We start from the raw sequence: 13,699 nt of genomic DNA, 5'->3' as shown, positions 1-13,699 counted from the left end.
TAGTAGAGATGATGTCCTGTTGCAGAGCAGTATTTCAAAAGGAAAGTGTGTGTGTGTGAAGTGTGAAATCTGAAGAATAAAACCAATTTCTAGTGAAAAATGGCAGCATATGAACTCTTCAACTGACATTAGTTTTCCACATCATTTTGAAGTTTTGCGCCAGGAGGTTCTGTGCGTTGAAGTTGCAGCTTTTTTTTCTTTTTATTTGGCGTTCATTTGCTTAGCTTAGGGCAGTTCATTAGAGTTCTCATTAGTCGGAATGTGTCTACTAGCTAGAACATGGCTTGAAACCTTTGTTCAAATGGCCAGAATAGCAAGCCTTTTAAAATTCAGTACTGAAATGGATAGGTGGAATCCTTTCCTCTTATAAACAATGGGGGCGGGAATCATAAAATGCAGCAAGAGTAAGATGTGTTTTGTAGTGTAGAAAGTGGCTGGCTTTTGACAGGGAACGAAGGGTTGTAGGTAATGCATGGTTACGTTCTGTTGCCTTTGGAGTCTTCTACTTGTGGAAAGACAATACGTTTGTGCAAGATGCTCTCCTGCTCTCATTTTTCTGTCTGTTTCTTGCTATCTTGGCTTAAAACTCTTCCTCCTTATTTTGTAGACACTGCTCTCCTGTTCACTACTTCTTCTCTGTCTTTACGTCTCACCACTGGGCTTCTCTCAGTGTCTGTTTTCCCAACCTCCATCCCAAATTCCAGCTGTATATCTACAACCAATTGGTCAGGTAACGTTCTACCTTTTTAAGTGGTAGACTCTTTGATCGAGCATGCTCTGTTCAGTTTTACATGACTGGGAGGCTCTTCATGAATTGGACGGATTTTTCACAGCTCTTACCTGGTAATTCTGTAGATGTGACTGGCAGTCTCCTGCCTCTCTTCGTTACCCAATGCATAATTTAGTGTTAGAGAACAATGGTTTAGGCAGAGATTCTGAGATTTAATTTCTCTTTTAGCACCTACCTATCAGCTGAGATCACCAGTTTTGAGATTTTTAACTGTATATAAATAAAAGATTCTTCAGTTCAATTATTTGCTTTCATTAAGCTGTTCAGACTGATTTGAAAATAACGTTGGTGCCTTGTATATGGCCACATTGGTTGAAATTTATCCTGCTCAAACTAAATTGCTTATAAATGAGCCCAAATCAGAGTTAGGAATAAGGATGCAATCTAACCAAATGTGTTTCTGTTTCCAGTAATTGCAGCTTCCACCAAATAATTTGGGGTATTTTCATGGTGGCCTGCTTTTTAAAAGGCATGGATATTAGGATTAGCAGAGGGAGGCACAGCAAGCAAAGGCTGTTGACTTGCAAAAGCCGTGTGGGAAACAGAGACACAATATAGTTCTGGACTCTTTATTTCCCTGACACATGATGACTGCTTTGCCCAGCTCCTGTTTTTAACCTTCACAGGATCCTTGCTGTTTCCAATATTTTCTCTCTAATTATGAGGTTCAGACTTACTATTAAAAAAAAATATTAATGCGTCTTAGGTTTTTACTTAGCACAAGACTTTAAATTCATTGCTTTCTTGGTTGAAAGACATCAAAACGGAGACAGGATGCTCCTTGGCACCAGATCCTCCTTCTGCTTCTAACTTGGAGAATAGAGACCAGTGGGATCATGAAATTCCCAGTGTAACAGAAAGGGGGGCGGGGAATCAAATGATCAGAAGCAATCATCTGTTGGGTTCTGACTTACGGACCTAAGCCTTTGGCACGTGGAACAATAAGCTTCCAATTAAAGCTTTGCCTGAACATCTCTATTTTAACAGCAGGAGAACCCAAACCTAGACAACAGCGTAGGGCAATTGTTTAGGTATGCTTTTTTAGCTCCCATGGAAAGTGTGGCCTCCATAAGCTGGCTACCTGGCAATTGACACTGCTGTGGTTTTAGGTTATCTGACTTCTACCCATAGGAGCCCAGTTCCTAGGGACCAAGGTCCCTTTGCCCCCCATGAAATATTTGAGGGGGCTGAGCTCCCCAAAGTTGATGGGCATTGCCATTCAAATGGTGTGCATGTGCCACGTCTTGTGATCGATTATGCCCCAATATTTTATTCACGTTGGCATCCGTGCATATACCTGAGCATTTGGTTCTCCTTTGTCAAATTTCCTTATTCTGCTAAGGATAATTAGTGAATGGTCTCCTTGGGAGGAGATCCTCCCTTGTCCCAGTCTTCTGCTTCCTTTTGTAGTATATGAAACTTGAATATTTTGGTTTTGTTGCTTAGAACTTCCAAGAACTGCTAGGAAAGAAGTTCTGGAAATGTAATTGATATAGCTTTGTGTCAAGGTTCATTGGAAAGCCACAGTAATAATTACCTTTTAAATATCTACTTCTCAGCTTTCTAGATCAGGTTTTTGCAGTCTTCATTTTGTGGCCCATCTATCAGAGGATGATGTGGTCTGTCTCCAGGGGGCACCATTTATGCTACCATTAAACAGCAATTATTTATTTATACATACATACCACCATAGGGAGGCACTATTCAATTTTTTTCCTGCCACCAGGGTTTGGCTAATTTTGTGTTCACTATTTGTATTTCTTAAAGCCCTGTTCTCATGGTCAACAGTATTTCAGAAGAACTATTTGTTTCTTCAATCTCTTGTAACTTGGGGCAGTAGGAAAATGTATGGCTTGGTGGAGATGTGTGCATTCCATCTCAACAGCTTCTTTCTGGAGCAGTGGCGTAGCGTGGGTTGTCAGCACCCGGGGCAAGGCAAGTAATTTGCACCCCCTAACCCGGGTGGCGGGTGGCGCTGTGGGTAAAAGCCTCAGCGTCTAGGGCTTGCCGATCGAAAGGTCGGCGGTTCGAATCCCCGCGGCGGGGTGCGCTCCTGTTGTTCGGTCCCAGCACCTGCCAACCTAGCAGTTCGAAAGCACCCCCGGGTGCAAGTAGATAAATAGGGACCGCTTACTAGCGGGAAGGTAAACGGCGTTTCCGTGTGCGGCTCTGGCTCGCCAGAGCAGCTTTGTCACGCTGGCCACGTGACCTGGAAGTGTCTCTGGACAGCGCTGGCCCCCGGCCTCTTGAGTGAGATGGGCGCACAACCCTAGAGTCTGTCAAGACTGGCCCGTACGGGCAGGGGTACCTTTACCTTTACCTTAACCCGGGGCAAGGCAAGTAATTTGCCCCCCCCCCCGCTGCACTGTCCCTCCCCCAGATAGTCCCTCGCTCTCTCTCTGCACCGCACCGCATGCCTGGCACCCCCCCTCCACAGTGGGCGGCGACCCGGCGGCTCGGATCGGATTTGCACAGCCAGCACTGCAGTGAGAGAGAGTGAGTGAGCCAGGTAGGGGCAGAGAGCTGCGAGTGCGAGCGCCCCCCCCCCCAGATGTTGCGCCCGGTGTGGCCGGCCCCTCCCTGCACCCCCCACGCTACGCCACTATCAACAACTTCTTTCTGGAGGGATTACATTGATGTTCTGGGCAATAGAGTCTACTGCAGTTCCTGACACAGTTTGTTGATGAGATAGAAATCCTGAATTCTATAATTGTTTGCAAAGCATCCAGATATGGAGGTGAATTGCTGTACTGCTAGCAATGCAGTTATATTAAATTGTAAGCCTAGACTTACAATTATCTGTTGCTTCAAATAATCTAGAATTTATTTGTAACATTCTTAAATTCTGTGCTGCTCACTCTTTGTTCTGTTGAAAGATCAACCTGGATGGGAGCTCCCCCCCCCCTTATTTTTTAGGGCAGGTTGTAAAGTGACATGTATTAACTTCTGTTGCCTCTTCTTACTTTTTCATGTATTCTTGTTGTACTGAATTAGCAACCATGATACTAATTGAAATATTGATATTAAATAAAGTACCTTAAGCCAAACATGTTAATGGAGGGTCCGGTACCTTGTCTCCTACACTTTGTGGCACTTGTAACCAATTTCTCGCTGTTTTGTTTGCCAGGTTCTTGACAAAGCGAGAGCAAAAACTGATGAAGCGTCGCCAGCACGCTGAAGAACTGCTGGAATGGAAACGCCGCTTAGATGCAGAGGAAGAAGAGATACGTCAAATAGAGAAGCAAGCCCTGGCTGCCTGGGACGTGGAGCTGCTTAAAGCAAAAGTAAACAGAAAGGGGGCCGGAGACCAGAAATCTGATGCAAAAGGTACAAAAATGAGAGGGTGCTTTTGAGAAAGACCTTGATTGGGTTCTGATCATGGAGGAAAGACTCATGCAGTTGGCCCAAGTCACAGGAGCAAGATGATCCTTTCCTTCAACATGGAATTGCACCACAGTGGAGCAGCTCACACATCTTCCAGAGATAGATAGTCTGATCAAAGGGTTAGATCAAAGGGTTATGCCCATTTCACATGATTATTAGACAGATTCTTCTTCTTCTTATAGCAGCCACCAATCAAAGGGAGGAGATCATCAGTTAAGCATTGGTTTAGCTGCTGTGTGATAGTTCTTGGTAGTTGTGTGTTTTTTTCTGGAGGGGGAAGAATACTTGGTGCACTTGATATAGCCTTCTGTGCGGGTGACACTGTGGGTTAAACCACTGAGCCTAGGGCTTGCCGATCAGAAGGTTGGTGGTTTGAATCCCCTCAACAGGGTGAGCTCCCATTGTTCGGTCCCTGCTCCTGTCAACCTACCAGTTTGAAAGCACGTCAAGTGCAAGTAGATAAATAGGTACCACCCCAGCGGGGAGGTAAACAGCGTTTCCGTGCGCTGCTCTGGTTCACCAGAAGCGGCTTAGTCATGCTGGCCACATGACCTGGAAGCTGTACGCCGGCTCCCTCGGCCAATAAAGCGAGATGAGCGCACAACCCCAGAGTTGTCTGCAACTGGACCTAATGGTCAGGGGTCCCTTTACCTTTACCTTTTCTTGAATGGTTGATCTTGTCTTGAACTATTCCAGTTCGTTGCATTTGGTGAAGAACCAATGTCAGTGCTTTGATCTGGCAGGATAAAGATGGTAACAATGACTTTTCTTCAACCACCTTTTCCTTTAAAAGAAACTGGGGGAAATTGAAATTGCACTCTGTGTGAAAAATGAAACATTAAAATTCCAGTATCAGTCTAAATGGCCCCAAATGTAGTGAAAATTCATGATTAGCAGTACAGCAACTTTGTTTTTTCAGTGTTTGAAGGAAGGAGGTATATAACTATACCTTACTCTATTTTATAAAAAAAATTATTGGTTTTACATTTTAGTTTTACGTTCAGACACAAAATACAATCATAAAGTGTAGAATTCTTTGAATTCTCAGACTTCCTTCCTTCCTTCCCTCTGTGGAATCCGCAAATAATCACTTTCCACTGCATATCATATTGCCATCTATTTGTCCATAAATACTCAACTTTATCCAAAGTTCTTTTTCACATTGCAAGTGTTCTTGCAATCCTGCTAATATTTTTAATTGTTTACAGTGTTCTCTCAAATAAGTTACAAATTCCCCCTAGTCTTTATTAAAGGTTTTTATCATCCTGGTTTCCAATTTCCCCCGAAACATTTTAGCCATTTTGGCATAGTCCATCAATTTTCTTATCTATTCCTCTCTTCTTGGAATCTTCTCTTCCTTCCGTCTCTGGAATAAGAGTATCGGGGCTGCCGTAACTATTCCCTAGTCTTACCTCTTTTTCCTTTCGCTCACATCTCCAAGGAAAATAAATATGCATGAGTGGGATATCTGGGGCCTTTGCTTTTTGTCACTGTGGTTGCTGCATACTTCACATAACGTCACTAGTGATGACCCTAGGGCTATCAAAGCAACAATAAAATACAGTGGTACCCCGCAAGACGAATGCCTCGGAAGATGAAAAACTCGCAAGACGAAAGAGTTTTTCGTTTTCTGAGGTGCTTCGCAAGACGGATTTCCCTAAGGGCTTGCTTCGCTAGACGAAACGGCCCTGCCTCTCGTGTCATGGCAACGGTCACTGCACGCACGCACGCTCGCTTCCCCGCTCCTCCGGCTCCCTCCCACCTTCCCGCTGACGGTTAGTGCCTCGCACCGCTGCCCACCCCCCTCGCGCGCTCCCCTCAGAGAGCCATTGCCGCCAGCGCCTCTCTCTCCCTGGAGTCGCGCTCCTGAGCCCCGCCGCCCTCCAGCAGCCGCGTCGCACGGTGGCCACACCACGCGGGTGAGTCTGAGGTACCGGCTGCGGCAGCTGCCCTGCTTCTCCCTGCCGTTGTCAGTGTTTAAATGCAGTGGTGCTTCACAAGACGAAAAGACTCGCATAACGAAAAAACTCGCGGAATGAATTAATTTCGTCTTGCGAGGCACCACTGTATTTGTAACATTTTACTGAATCATTGCCAGATACATGTCACTGGACAGCAATACCTCAAGCATCACCTTCTCCCCATATGAACCAACCCAGACCCTGCAATCATTATCTGAAGCGCTTCCTTGTGTGCCTCCTCCGCAAAAGTTTCAGAGGGCGGCAACACAAGAACAGGGGTTTTTTTTCTGTGGTGGCTCTCCGCTTGTGAAATGCTTTCCCCAGGCAGGCTCACCTAGTGCCTTTGTTACGCACCAGGCAAAAACATTCCTTTCCTCCCACGACTTCAGCTAATTTAATAATCTATGGTCATTTAAAGTGGGGGGTGGGTATTGTTTTCGTCTGTTACTATGGTATATATTTTGTGCTTTTATATTGTAAATAGCCCCATAATCCTCAGATGAAGGGTGGTGTAGAGATGGTGGTGGTGATGATGATGATGATAAATTACTAATTACAATTGCTTGTTGTTCAATTGTGCCTGTGATCTTTTCTGTGAGGATTAATTAATTTCGTGTGTGTCCCTCACCTCAATAAAGGGGAATTAAATTTGTAGTCAGAACATTTGTATCATCTCTGTATGTGAAGGTGGTGGTAGTTATTGTTCCGCTGACTCTACTCCACTATCTTTCCCCAGAAATAGCCAGTGAAGATGAGTCTTCAGTGCCACCATGTTCTCACCTGAATAATGAAAGTTCTGTCCCTGAGGAACTGGGCAGTGTCACTGCTGAGAATTGCCTATCAAAGATCTCTGAGGACCAAGAGCAGTTGGAAAGCCTGGATCACAAACCTACTGAAGAAATGGTTTATAAACACGTTAGTGAACTTGTTTATCACTGTACTAAAACCATGTTGCACCGTGACTAAATATTGCATATACCGTATTTTTTGCTCTATAAGACACACCAGACCATAAGACGCACCTAGTTTTTGGAGGAGCCAAACAAGAAAAAAAATATTCTGATTCCCAAAAGCCAGAACAGCAAAAGGGATCACTTTGCAGCGAAATCAGCGATCCCTCTTGCTGTTCTGGCTTCTGGGATAGCTGCGCAGCCTGCATTCGCTCCATAAGACGCACACAGATTTCCCCTTACTTTTTAGGAGGGAAAAAGTGAGTCTTATAGAGCAAAAAATACGGTAGTTTATTTTCTTCTTGGAAGAAAAAATAGCATTAATATTTTGATTTCAGCAACTTGTAGTATATCTAATTACAGCTGCGGATGGAATTCTCCTAAAAGTTCACAGATGCTTAGCAGTTTGCTGTAACTAAAGAACTATGACCAGAGAATGTTTTCCATACTTCTAATTGGCCTGTTGAAAATGATTATCATGATGCATGTCTCCCACCCACCTCCCATGTGAATTTTACAAGCAGATTACTTTCTTCCCTCTTTGAATAGTCTCCATCCAAAAGCAGCACATCCCCGTCAAAGCAAGAATCTAGCAAAGGAACCCACAGAACTGCGGAGCAGCTAAACTTATCTACAATATCCCAAGATGTATCTTACTGTTGGTCCGATGAATCTTTTTCCATGACTCAGTCAGGTACGTATTAGAGCTTCGGGATTACTATCTTGTATTTCAAGCATAAGTCACACTCAACATATTTAGGCATTAATATTTCTTTCTTGCTGGGGAAAGTACATATTGATTGTTTCCATTTAGGAAGCTTGTTCACTAGAGTAAGTGTCAATGTCAGTTCTCAACACACACACCCTTGGGGCTTTTTGTGCTGAATCTTTAAAAAATAGGTGTGATGGTACGTAAGCTTGAAAAAGCTCGGAGTTCTACCAAAATTCCATTGATGAAATCAACATTACCTGAGTGCCTAACTGCACTTAGCTTCATTGATATATGAACAGGTTTGTGAAGATTGCTACATTAAATATTAGCTTACTCATGCATCACCTTCAAACTAGGTGGAACTTCATAGCATGAGCAAACAAGAGAAGGCCCTGACTCAAAAATCATATGATCAATTAGTAAAGCAGTAAAAAAAGCAGTACAGTGGTGCCTCGCAAGACGAAATTAATTCGTTCCGCGAGTTTTTTCGTTGTACGAGTTTTTTCGTCTTGCGAAGCACCACTGCATTTAAACACTGACAACGGCGGGGAGGGGCGGGGAGAAGCAGGGCAGCTGCCGCAGCCGGTACCTCAGACTCACCCGCGCGTTGTGGCCACCGTGCGACGCGGCTGCTGGAGGGCGGCGGGGCTCAGGAGCGCGACTCCAGGGAGAGAGAGGCGCTGGTGGCAACGGCTCTCTGAGGGGAGCGCGCAAGGGGGGTGGGCAGCGGCGCGAGGCACTAACCGTCAGCGGGAAGGTGGGAGGGAGCCGGAGGAGCCGTCAGCGGGAAGGTGGGAGGGAGCCGGAGGAGCAGGGAAGCGAGCATGCGTGCGTGCAGTGACCGTCGCCATGACACGAGAGGCAGGGCCGTTTCGTCTAGCGAAGCAAGCCCTTAGGGAAATCCGTCTTGCGAAGCACCTCAGAAAACGGAAAACCCTTTCATCTAGCACGTTTTACGTCTTCCGAGGCATTCGTCTTGCGGGGTACCACTGTACTACGCATTTGTCTCTGATATTGAAAACTTTCCTTATCAGAAACTGCATCTGATCAAAGCGATGTTGAAGGCCGGATTCAGGCTCTGAAGGATAAGTTACGGAAGAGAAAGTCTGTTGTTTACCAGCTGAAAAAGGAGCGGAAGAAGAGGTACAAGGAGAGACTGAGAGCCCAAGAGGCTAGTTTGATCAAGCAGTTAGAGGTAAGGATAACTTGAAAGAGGTGTTTTAAATAGTCATGGAATCTATAAGAAAAATCATTCTCTCCTCCAGCTTGGTAGCAATGGTGCCACTATTTCCATGTTTCCTTTTAAAATGCACAATTTTAAAATAGTAATCACAGCTTAAAGGTTGCAGTTTTCAAAGATTCTATAGTCTTAGTGGTGCTGACAAATAGGGAAGAATAATGCTCTTCTGAGGTACAGTTTAGTTAATATACAAAAGCTATTTGTAAAAAATAAATTATTTTCAGTTATAGCATGCTGTATTGGCATATGTTCAGTAAGGCTGTCAAGGTAAACTTAAATTAAAATGGAGCAAAGAGAATTTTCACAAGAATCTCATCCTCTGTTTCTATTTGTTCACTGATTTTCAAAGTAATAATTAAAGTTCTCAGACTTTCCTCACCTCTTCTCAGACTTACGATGAATTCATCAAGAAGACTGAAGCAGAACTGAGTAGAGATCTGGAGGCAACGTCTACTGCAAAGCCTCAAATCAAAACCCCGTCTTCACCTACTGAGAAACCAAAGATCAAGTCATCTTCACTGACTAGGTAATACAGTTGTCTTTCTAAGTGTATGCCATTGTACAGTGGTGCCTTGCAAGACGAAAAGAATCCATTCCGCGAGTCTCTTCGTCTAGCGGTTTTTTCGTCTTGTGAAGCAAGCCCATTAGCGGATTAGCGCTATTAGCGGTTTAGCGGCTATTAGCGGCTATTAAAGGCTTAAGGGATTAGCGGATTAGCTGCTAAAAGGCTATTAGCAGCTTAGTGCCTTAGAAAAAGGGGGTGGGGAGCGGAAAAAACCCCCAAGAATCGCAAGACATTTTCGTCTTGCGAAGCAAGCCCATAGAGAAATTTGTCCTGCGAAGCACCTCCAAAACGGAAAACCCTTTCGTCTAGCGGGTGTTCCGTCTTGCGAGGCATTCGTCTTGCGGGGCACCACTGTATATCTCAAAAAAAGTTTATATCTCTTCCAGATACCAAAGTTAAATTTGTTTGTTGTATCACACTGAGTTGGAGATTAAAACTTATGGGGAGATCGATTTTTTTTTTTTTAAAAAATGCCCTGGCCTAGATAGCAAGTTTTGGCCAGGTTTTTTTTTACCATGTTTCTTTAGTGGCTTTAGCATATCGCACTTTCACATACCATAATGGCTGTTGGTTTCCCATTGTTGTTTTTTCAAGGTCAGAACCAACAAAAAGTTGGAAATCGATCACTGATTCTGAACGTCCCAGAGGGTCCCTGGAGTCCATTGCAGAGCATGTTGGTACGTAGCTTGAAAAACAAATGCTTGCTGATGTTGTCTCTGCCGAAACCTTCCTGGATATTTACAATATGCAAACTGTATGAGGGGTGTTGTGGGTAAACTATATCCAAGATAAATGATTCTTCCTTCTTTGGGGCTATAGTTTTTGAAAGTAATGTCAGTTCAATCAACACTTCCCCCAGTAATTAATTGTAACAGTTTCTTGACTACAGCCTTGGAAGAAGGAGGTACAATTTTGGAAACTGTTTCATGCCAAAGTATGAATTTCAGAAATATAGTTTATATTGGTATCAAAGTACTGCACATATTTCCTAGTGTTTTTCACCCCTTCTCTGCGTGCGCAGTTATGCTGTGTCTTTACATATTTCTGTACTTCTTTAAAGTTGAAACGAGACTGTATTAGAAAGGGTGCACAATACTAAAATAGCAGTTAAAACTGTTAAGCCCCTCTGGGTTATTTTGTAAGGAAGTTGGGATGTACATTTTTAAAATAAATGAAAAACTACTTGACTGCACAGTTGTTTAGCCTGGCTATCAAGGATTACACTTTTTCATTAGAACACAAGCATTATTGACGTAACTGCTTTAATAAGGTTAAATTGCAAATGTTATACAAAATGATGTAAGCCTTTCATGTCTTTATTCCCACCCCCACCCCCCAGATGCTGCTTCTCATGAGAAATCTGTGTCTGCGTACACCAAAAAATTCATTGAAGCAGAAATTCAGACCGAGGAGCACTCCCGAACACCAAGAATATCTAGAGCAGAACCTTGTGGTTCATTGGACAGTTTGGCCTCATCATCTCTCTTCAAAGACTTAGGAGACTTAAGCAAAATATCCCACGTGTCACAGGACAGGTTTGAAGATGCAGAGAGTTTTGATTCTATTGTTTCCACTATTAGATCTGTGATACAAGAGGAAATTGAATCTGTAAAATCAGGAGAATCAGAGGCAGAAGTTTCTCAGAAGGTTTCTGAAAGGTGTGATGCTTATAAATTTAACAAAGAGCTGAAGAGTTCACCTCCGGCTTCCCTAAAGACAGATGTATGTCCTGAGGCTGAGCTGTTGGAAAAGAATCAGACTGAGTTGGCTTTTGAGAGAAAAACTGAGATGCCAAAGGAAACTAACAAGGATGATAAAAGTGCCTTATCGATCAAATCCTCTCCTACATTGAGCAAGGAACTGCTGAAAGGAGATGCCTTGGTTTCAGAAAAGATTTCCATTTGCAAAGAGCCAGCATATTCAAATGATTTTGAAGTGTCTTCCTCAGGAACAGAGATGTCAAAAGATGAGACATCTCTTACTGAATATTATAAGGATGATTTTGACACATTTACATTGTCCCTTGAAAAAGACTCTAGGTCACAGGGGGAGAAATCTTGCTATACAAAAACTCCTAGGAGTAGTATTGAAAGTGATGACGAAGTAAGTGAATGTCTCAGTGACAAGTCTTCATCTGTGGCCGGCAGTGTTCATTCAGAGAGATTATTAGAACTGAAGTCCCCCACGGAATTTATGAAAAATAGGGAACGCAGTGATGTGGAAGAGGAACCCTCTCATGTTGATTCATCACTTTGGGTTTCCATTTCCAAGACAGAAGAAGAAAACATTTTGAGAAGTTTCAACCTTGGTGACAGAGTTCTTGTGAGTAATCTCCAGCCAGGTACATTGAGATTCAAGGGCCTGACAGAGTTTGCTCAAGGCTTTTGGGCTGGTGTAGAGTTGGACAAGCCTGAAGGAAATAATAATGGCACTTACAATGGCGTTCAATATTTTAAATGTAAGGAAAAACATGGTATTTTTGCTCCTCCACAAAAAATTTCTCGTATTTTGGAAAGCTCCAATAATTTCATGGACACAGCTGAAAACTCTTTATGCAAACAAGAGCTAAATCACCACAAAGTGGATCAAAATGAAAAAGAGAATCTTGAAGAGGAGAGCGAAGGAAGAAACCTAAGTAAGAAACGTCCCCAGAATAGTTCTCCAAGAGATGCATCTGCCGTAGAGGACTCACCTGCAGCCGAAGATTGTATAACGTTTGCCTCTCCACTCCTGGACCTGCTGACGAAAGAGAGAAGCCAGTTAGAAGCACAACTTAGAGCCCCATCCCAAAAGGAGGAAGAACGGATAGAGCAAGAGAAAAAGGTGGGCTTGCTGGCCGATAGCCTCCTGCAGGGTTTTGTGAAGGACACAGTTCATGAACTGCGGCAGATCGGGAAGGTCAAGAATGAGAAAATCCAGTGTAGCAATCAAGACCTCTGTTCTGTCCAAGAGAAAAGATTGGAAGCTAATGACCTGCAGAGCACTTTAATTTCTGAACTGGATGATGGCGACGAAGTTTATTCTCCAGATATGTATCCCAGGGCTGTAAGTATAGTTGATCTCTATTGGGGAGGGGGGAAGACTTCTGCAAAACTCTTTCCAAACCTTTTCAAGCTCTGGTTGTGGAGCAGACCTTTGAAGCATATGTGATTTTGACAAAAGGATGGGGCAACCCAGCTGTCAATCATGCGGCATCATTGTGACATAATGGATTACTTGTCGAAGTATGCCCACAGGTTCCAGCCCCTGGAGCTAAAAAAGGTCCTCTACTTCCAGTCTAGCCATTAAGTCTTATGACTGATGGATGGAATGGGGCTTATCTGGGGCTGATGCCTACTAGATTCCACTGTGTATCAAAATGTGGCATCCACTATAGGTGAAAACCACAACTGTTCTGAGTAGCAACCACTTTCTTTTTATTCTACAGGAAAGCCCTGTGTGTTGTGCCAGTGGTCAGGAAGAGCTTGCCAAGAGGCTGGCAGAACTGGAGCTTAGCCGGGAGTTCCTGGATTTATCGGACGATGAGCAAGATTGGTTTGAAGAAGACTTTGGCTTGAGTTCTCAAAAACTCATTCAGAAGGAAGCAGAGGACTTGGCTGTGCCGTCTGAAACAGAGCCCCCCAAAGTGCCTTCCAAGCCATGTGAAGAGCTATTGGCTGTCCCACACACTGCAGAAGAGGTGGAGGAGCTGGTGCATGCGGCAGCTGAAGAATTATGGAAGTGCAAAAAGCTGGGGCACGAGATTCAGGCTTTCAGGCTCCCCAGAGACCTGAGCGATTCCCCCAGAGATGATGACATTGAAGCTGTTAGTGAACAAATCTATAAACAGGTACATGAAGGGAGACAGTTGGGATTATTGCTCTCAGATCCATGTGAAAAATCTCTTAGGAATCCTTTGGAAAAGAGGGAATGTGCTCTTTTGGCCTCCAGCTTTATTTAGTTAGTTAGTTAGTTAATACATCTATCTCACCTCTCCTCTAAGAAGTTCCAGGCAGCTTCTCTCTCTTTTTTAAAAAATATATTTATTAAAAGTTTTATAGTTACAGAAAAAAGTATAAAAGGGAAAAAAATGAAAAATTTAACAAACAATACATCAA

The 13,699-nt window shown here is 43.6% G+C and overlaps 1 protein-coding gene across 50 annotated transcripts in view; it reads left to right on the top strand.

The window, feature by feature from the left end:
* Positions 1–13,699, top strand: part of CEP350 (centrosomal protein 350) — a 65,651-nt gene that overhangs the window by 47,449 nt on the left and 4,503 nt on the right. For 34 of the 50 annotated variants that reach the window (XR_014512631.1, XR_014512632.1, XM_083446216.1 and 31 more), the window contains 9 exons: positions 608–730; positions 3,918–4,117; positions 6,872–7,050; positions 7,635–7,779; positions 8,832–8,992; positions 9,427–9,563; positions 10,197–10,279; positions 10,942–12,647; positions 13,030–13,431. Coding sequence is in view for 48 of the 50 variants with exons in the window: in XM_083446216.1 (XP_083302342.1) it covers positions 608–730; positions 3,918–4,117; positions 6,872–7,050; positions 7,635–7,779; positions 8,832–8,992; positions 9,427–9,563; positions 10,197–10,279; positions 10,942–12,647; positions 13,030–13,431 (3,136 nt within the window). In the remaining 2 variants the exon portion in view is untranslated. The remainder of the gene's footprint in view (positions 1–607; positions 731–3,917; positions 4,118–6,871; positions 7,051–7,634; positions 7,780–8,831; positions 8,993–9,426; positions 9,564–10,196; positions 10,280–10,941; positions 12,648–13,029; positions 13,432–13,699) is intronic. The other 16 variants (XM_083446180.1, XM_083446220.1, XM_083446212.1 and 13 more) reach the window with 1 other exon arrangement.

This window comes from Podarcis tiliguerta (assembly GCF_965153285.1).
Source record: "Podarcis tiliguerta genome assembly, chromosome: 6".
Taxonomy (NCBI): domain Eukaryota; kingdom Metazoa; phylum Chordata; class Lepidosauria; order Squamata; family Lacertidae; genus Podarcis; species Podarcis tiliguerta.
Note: the sequence above shows the minus strand (reverse complement) of the source record. Positions and strands in the feature narration are given on the sequence as shown.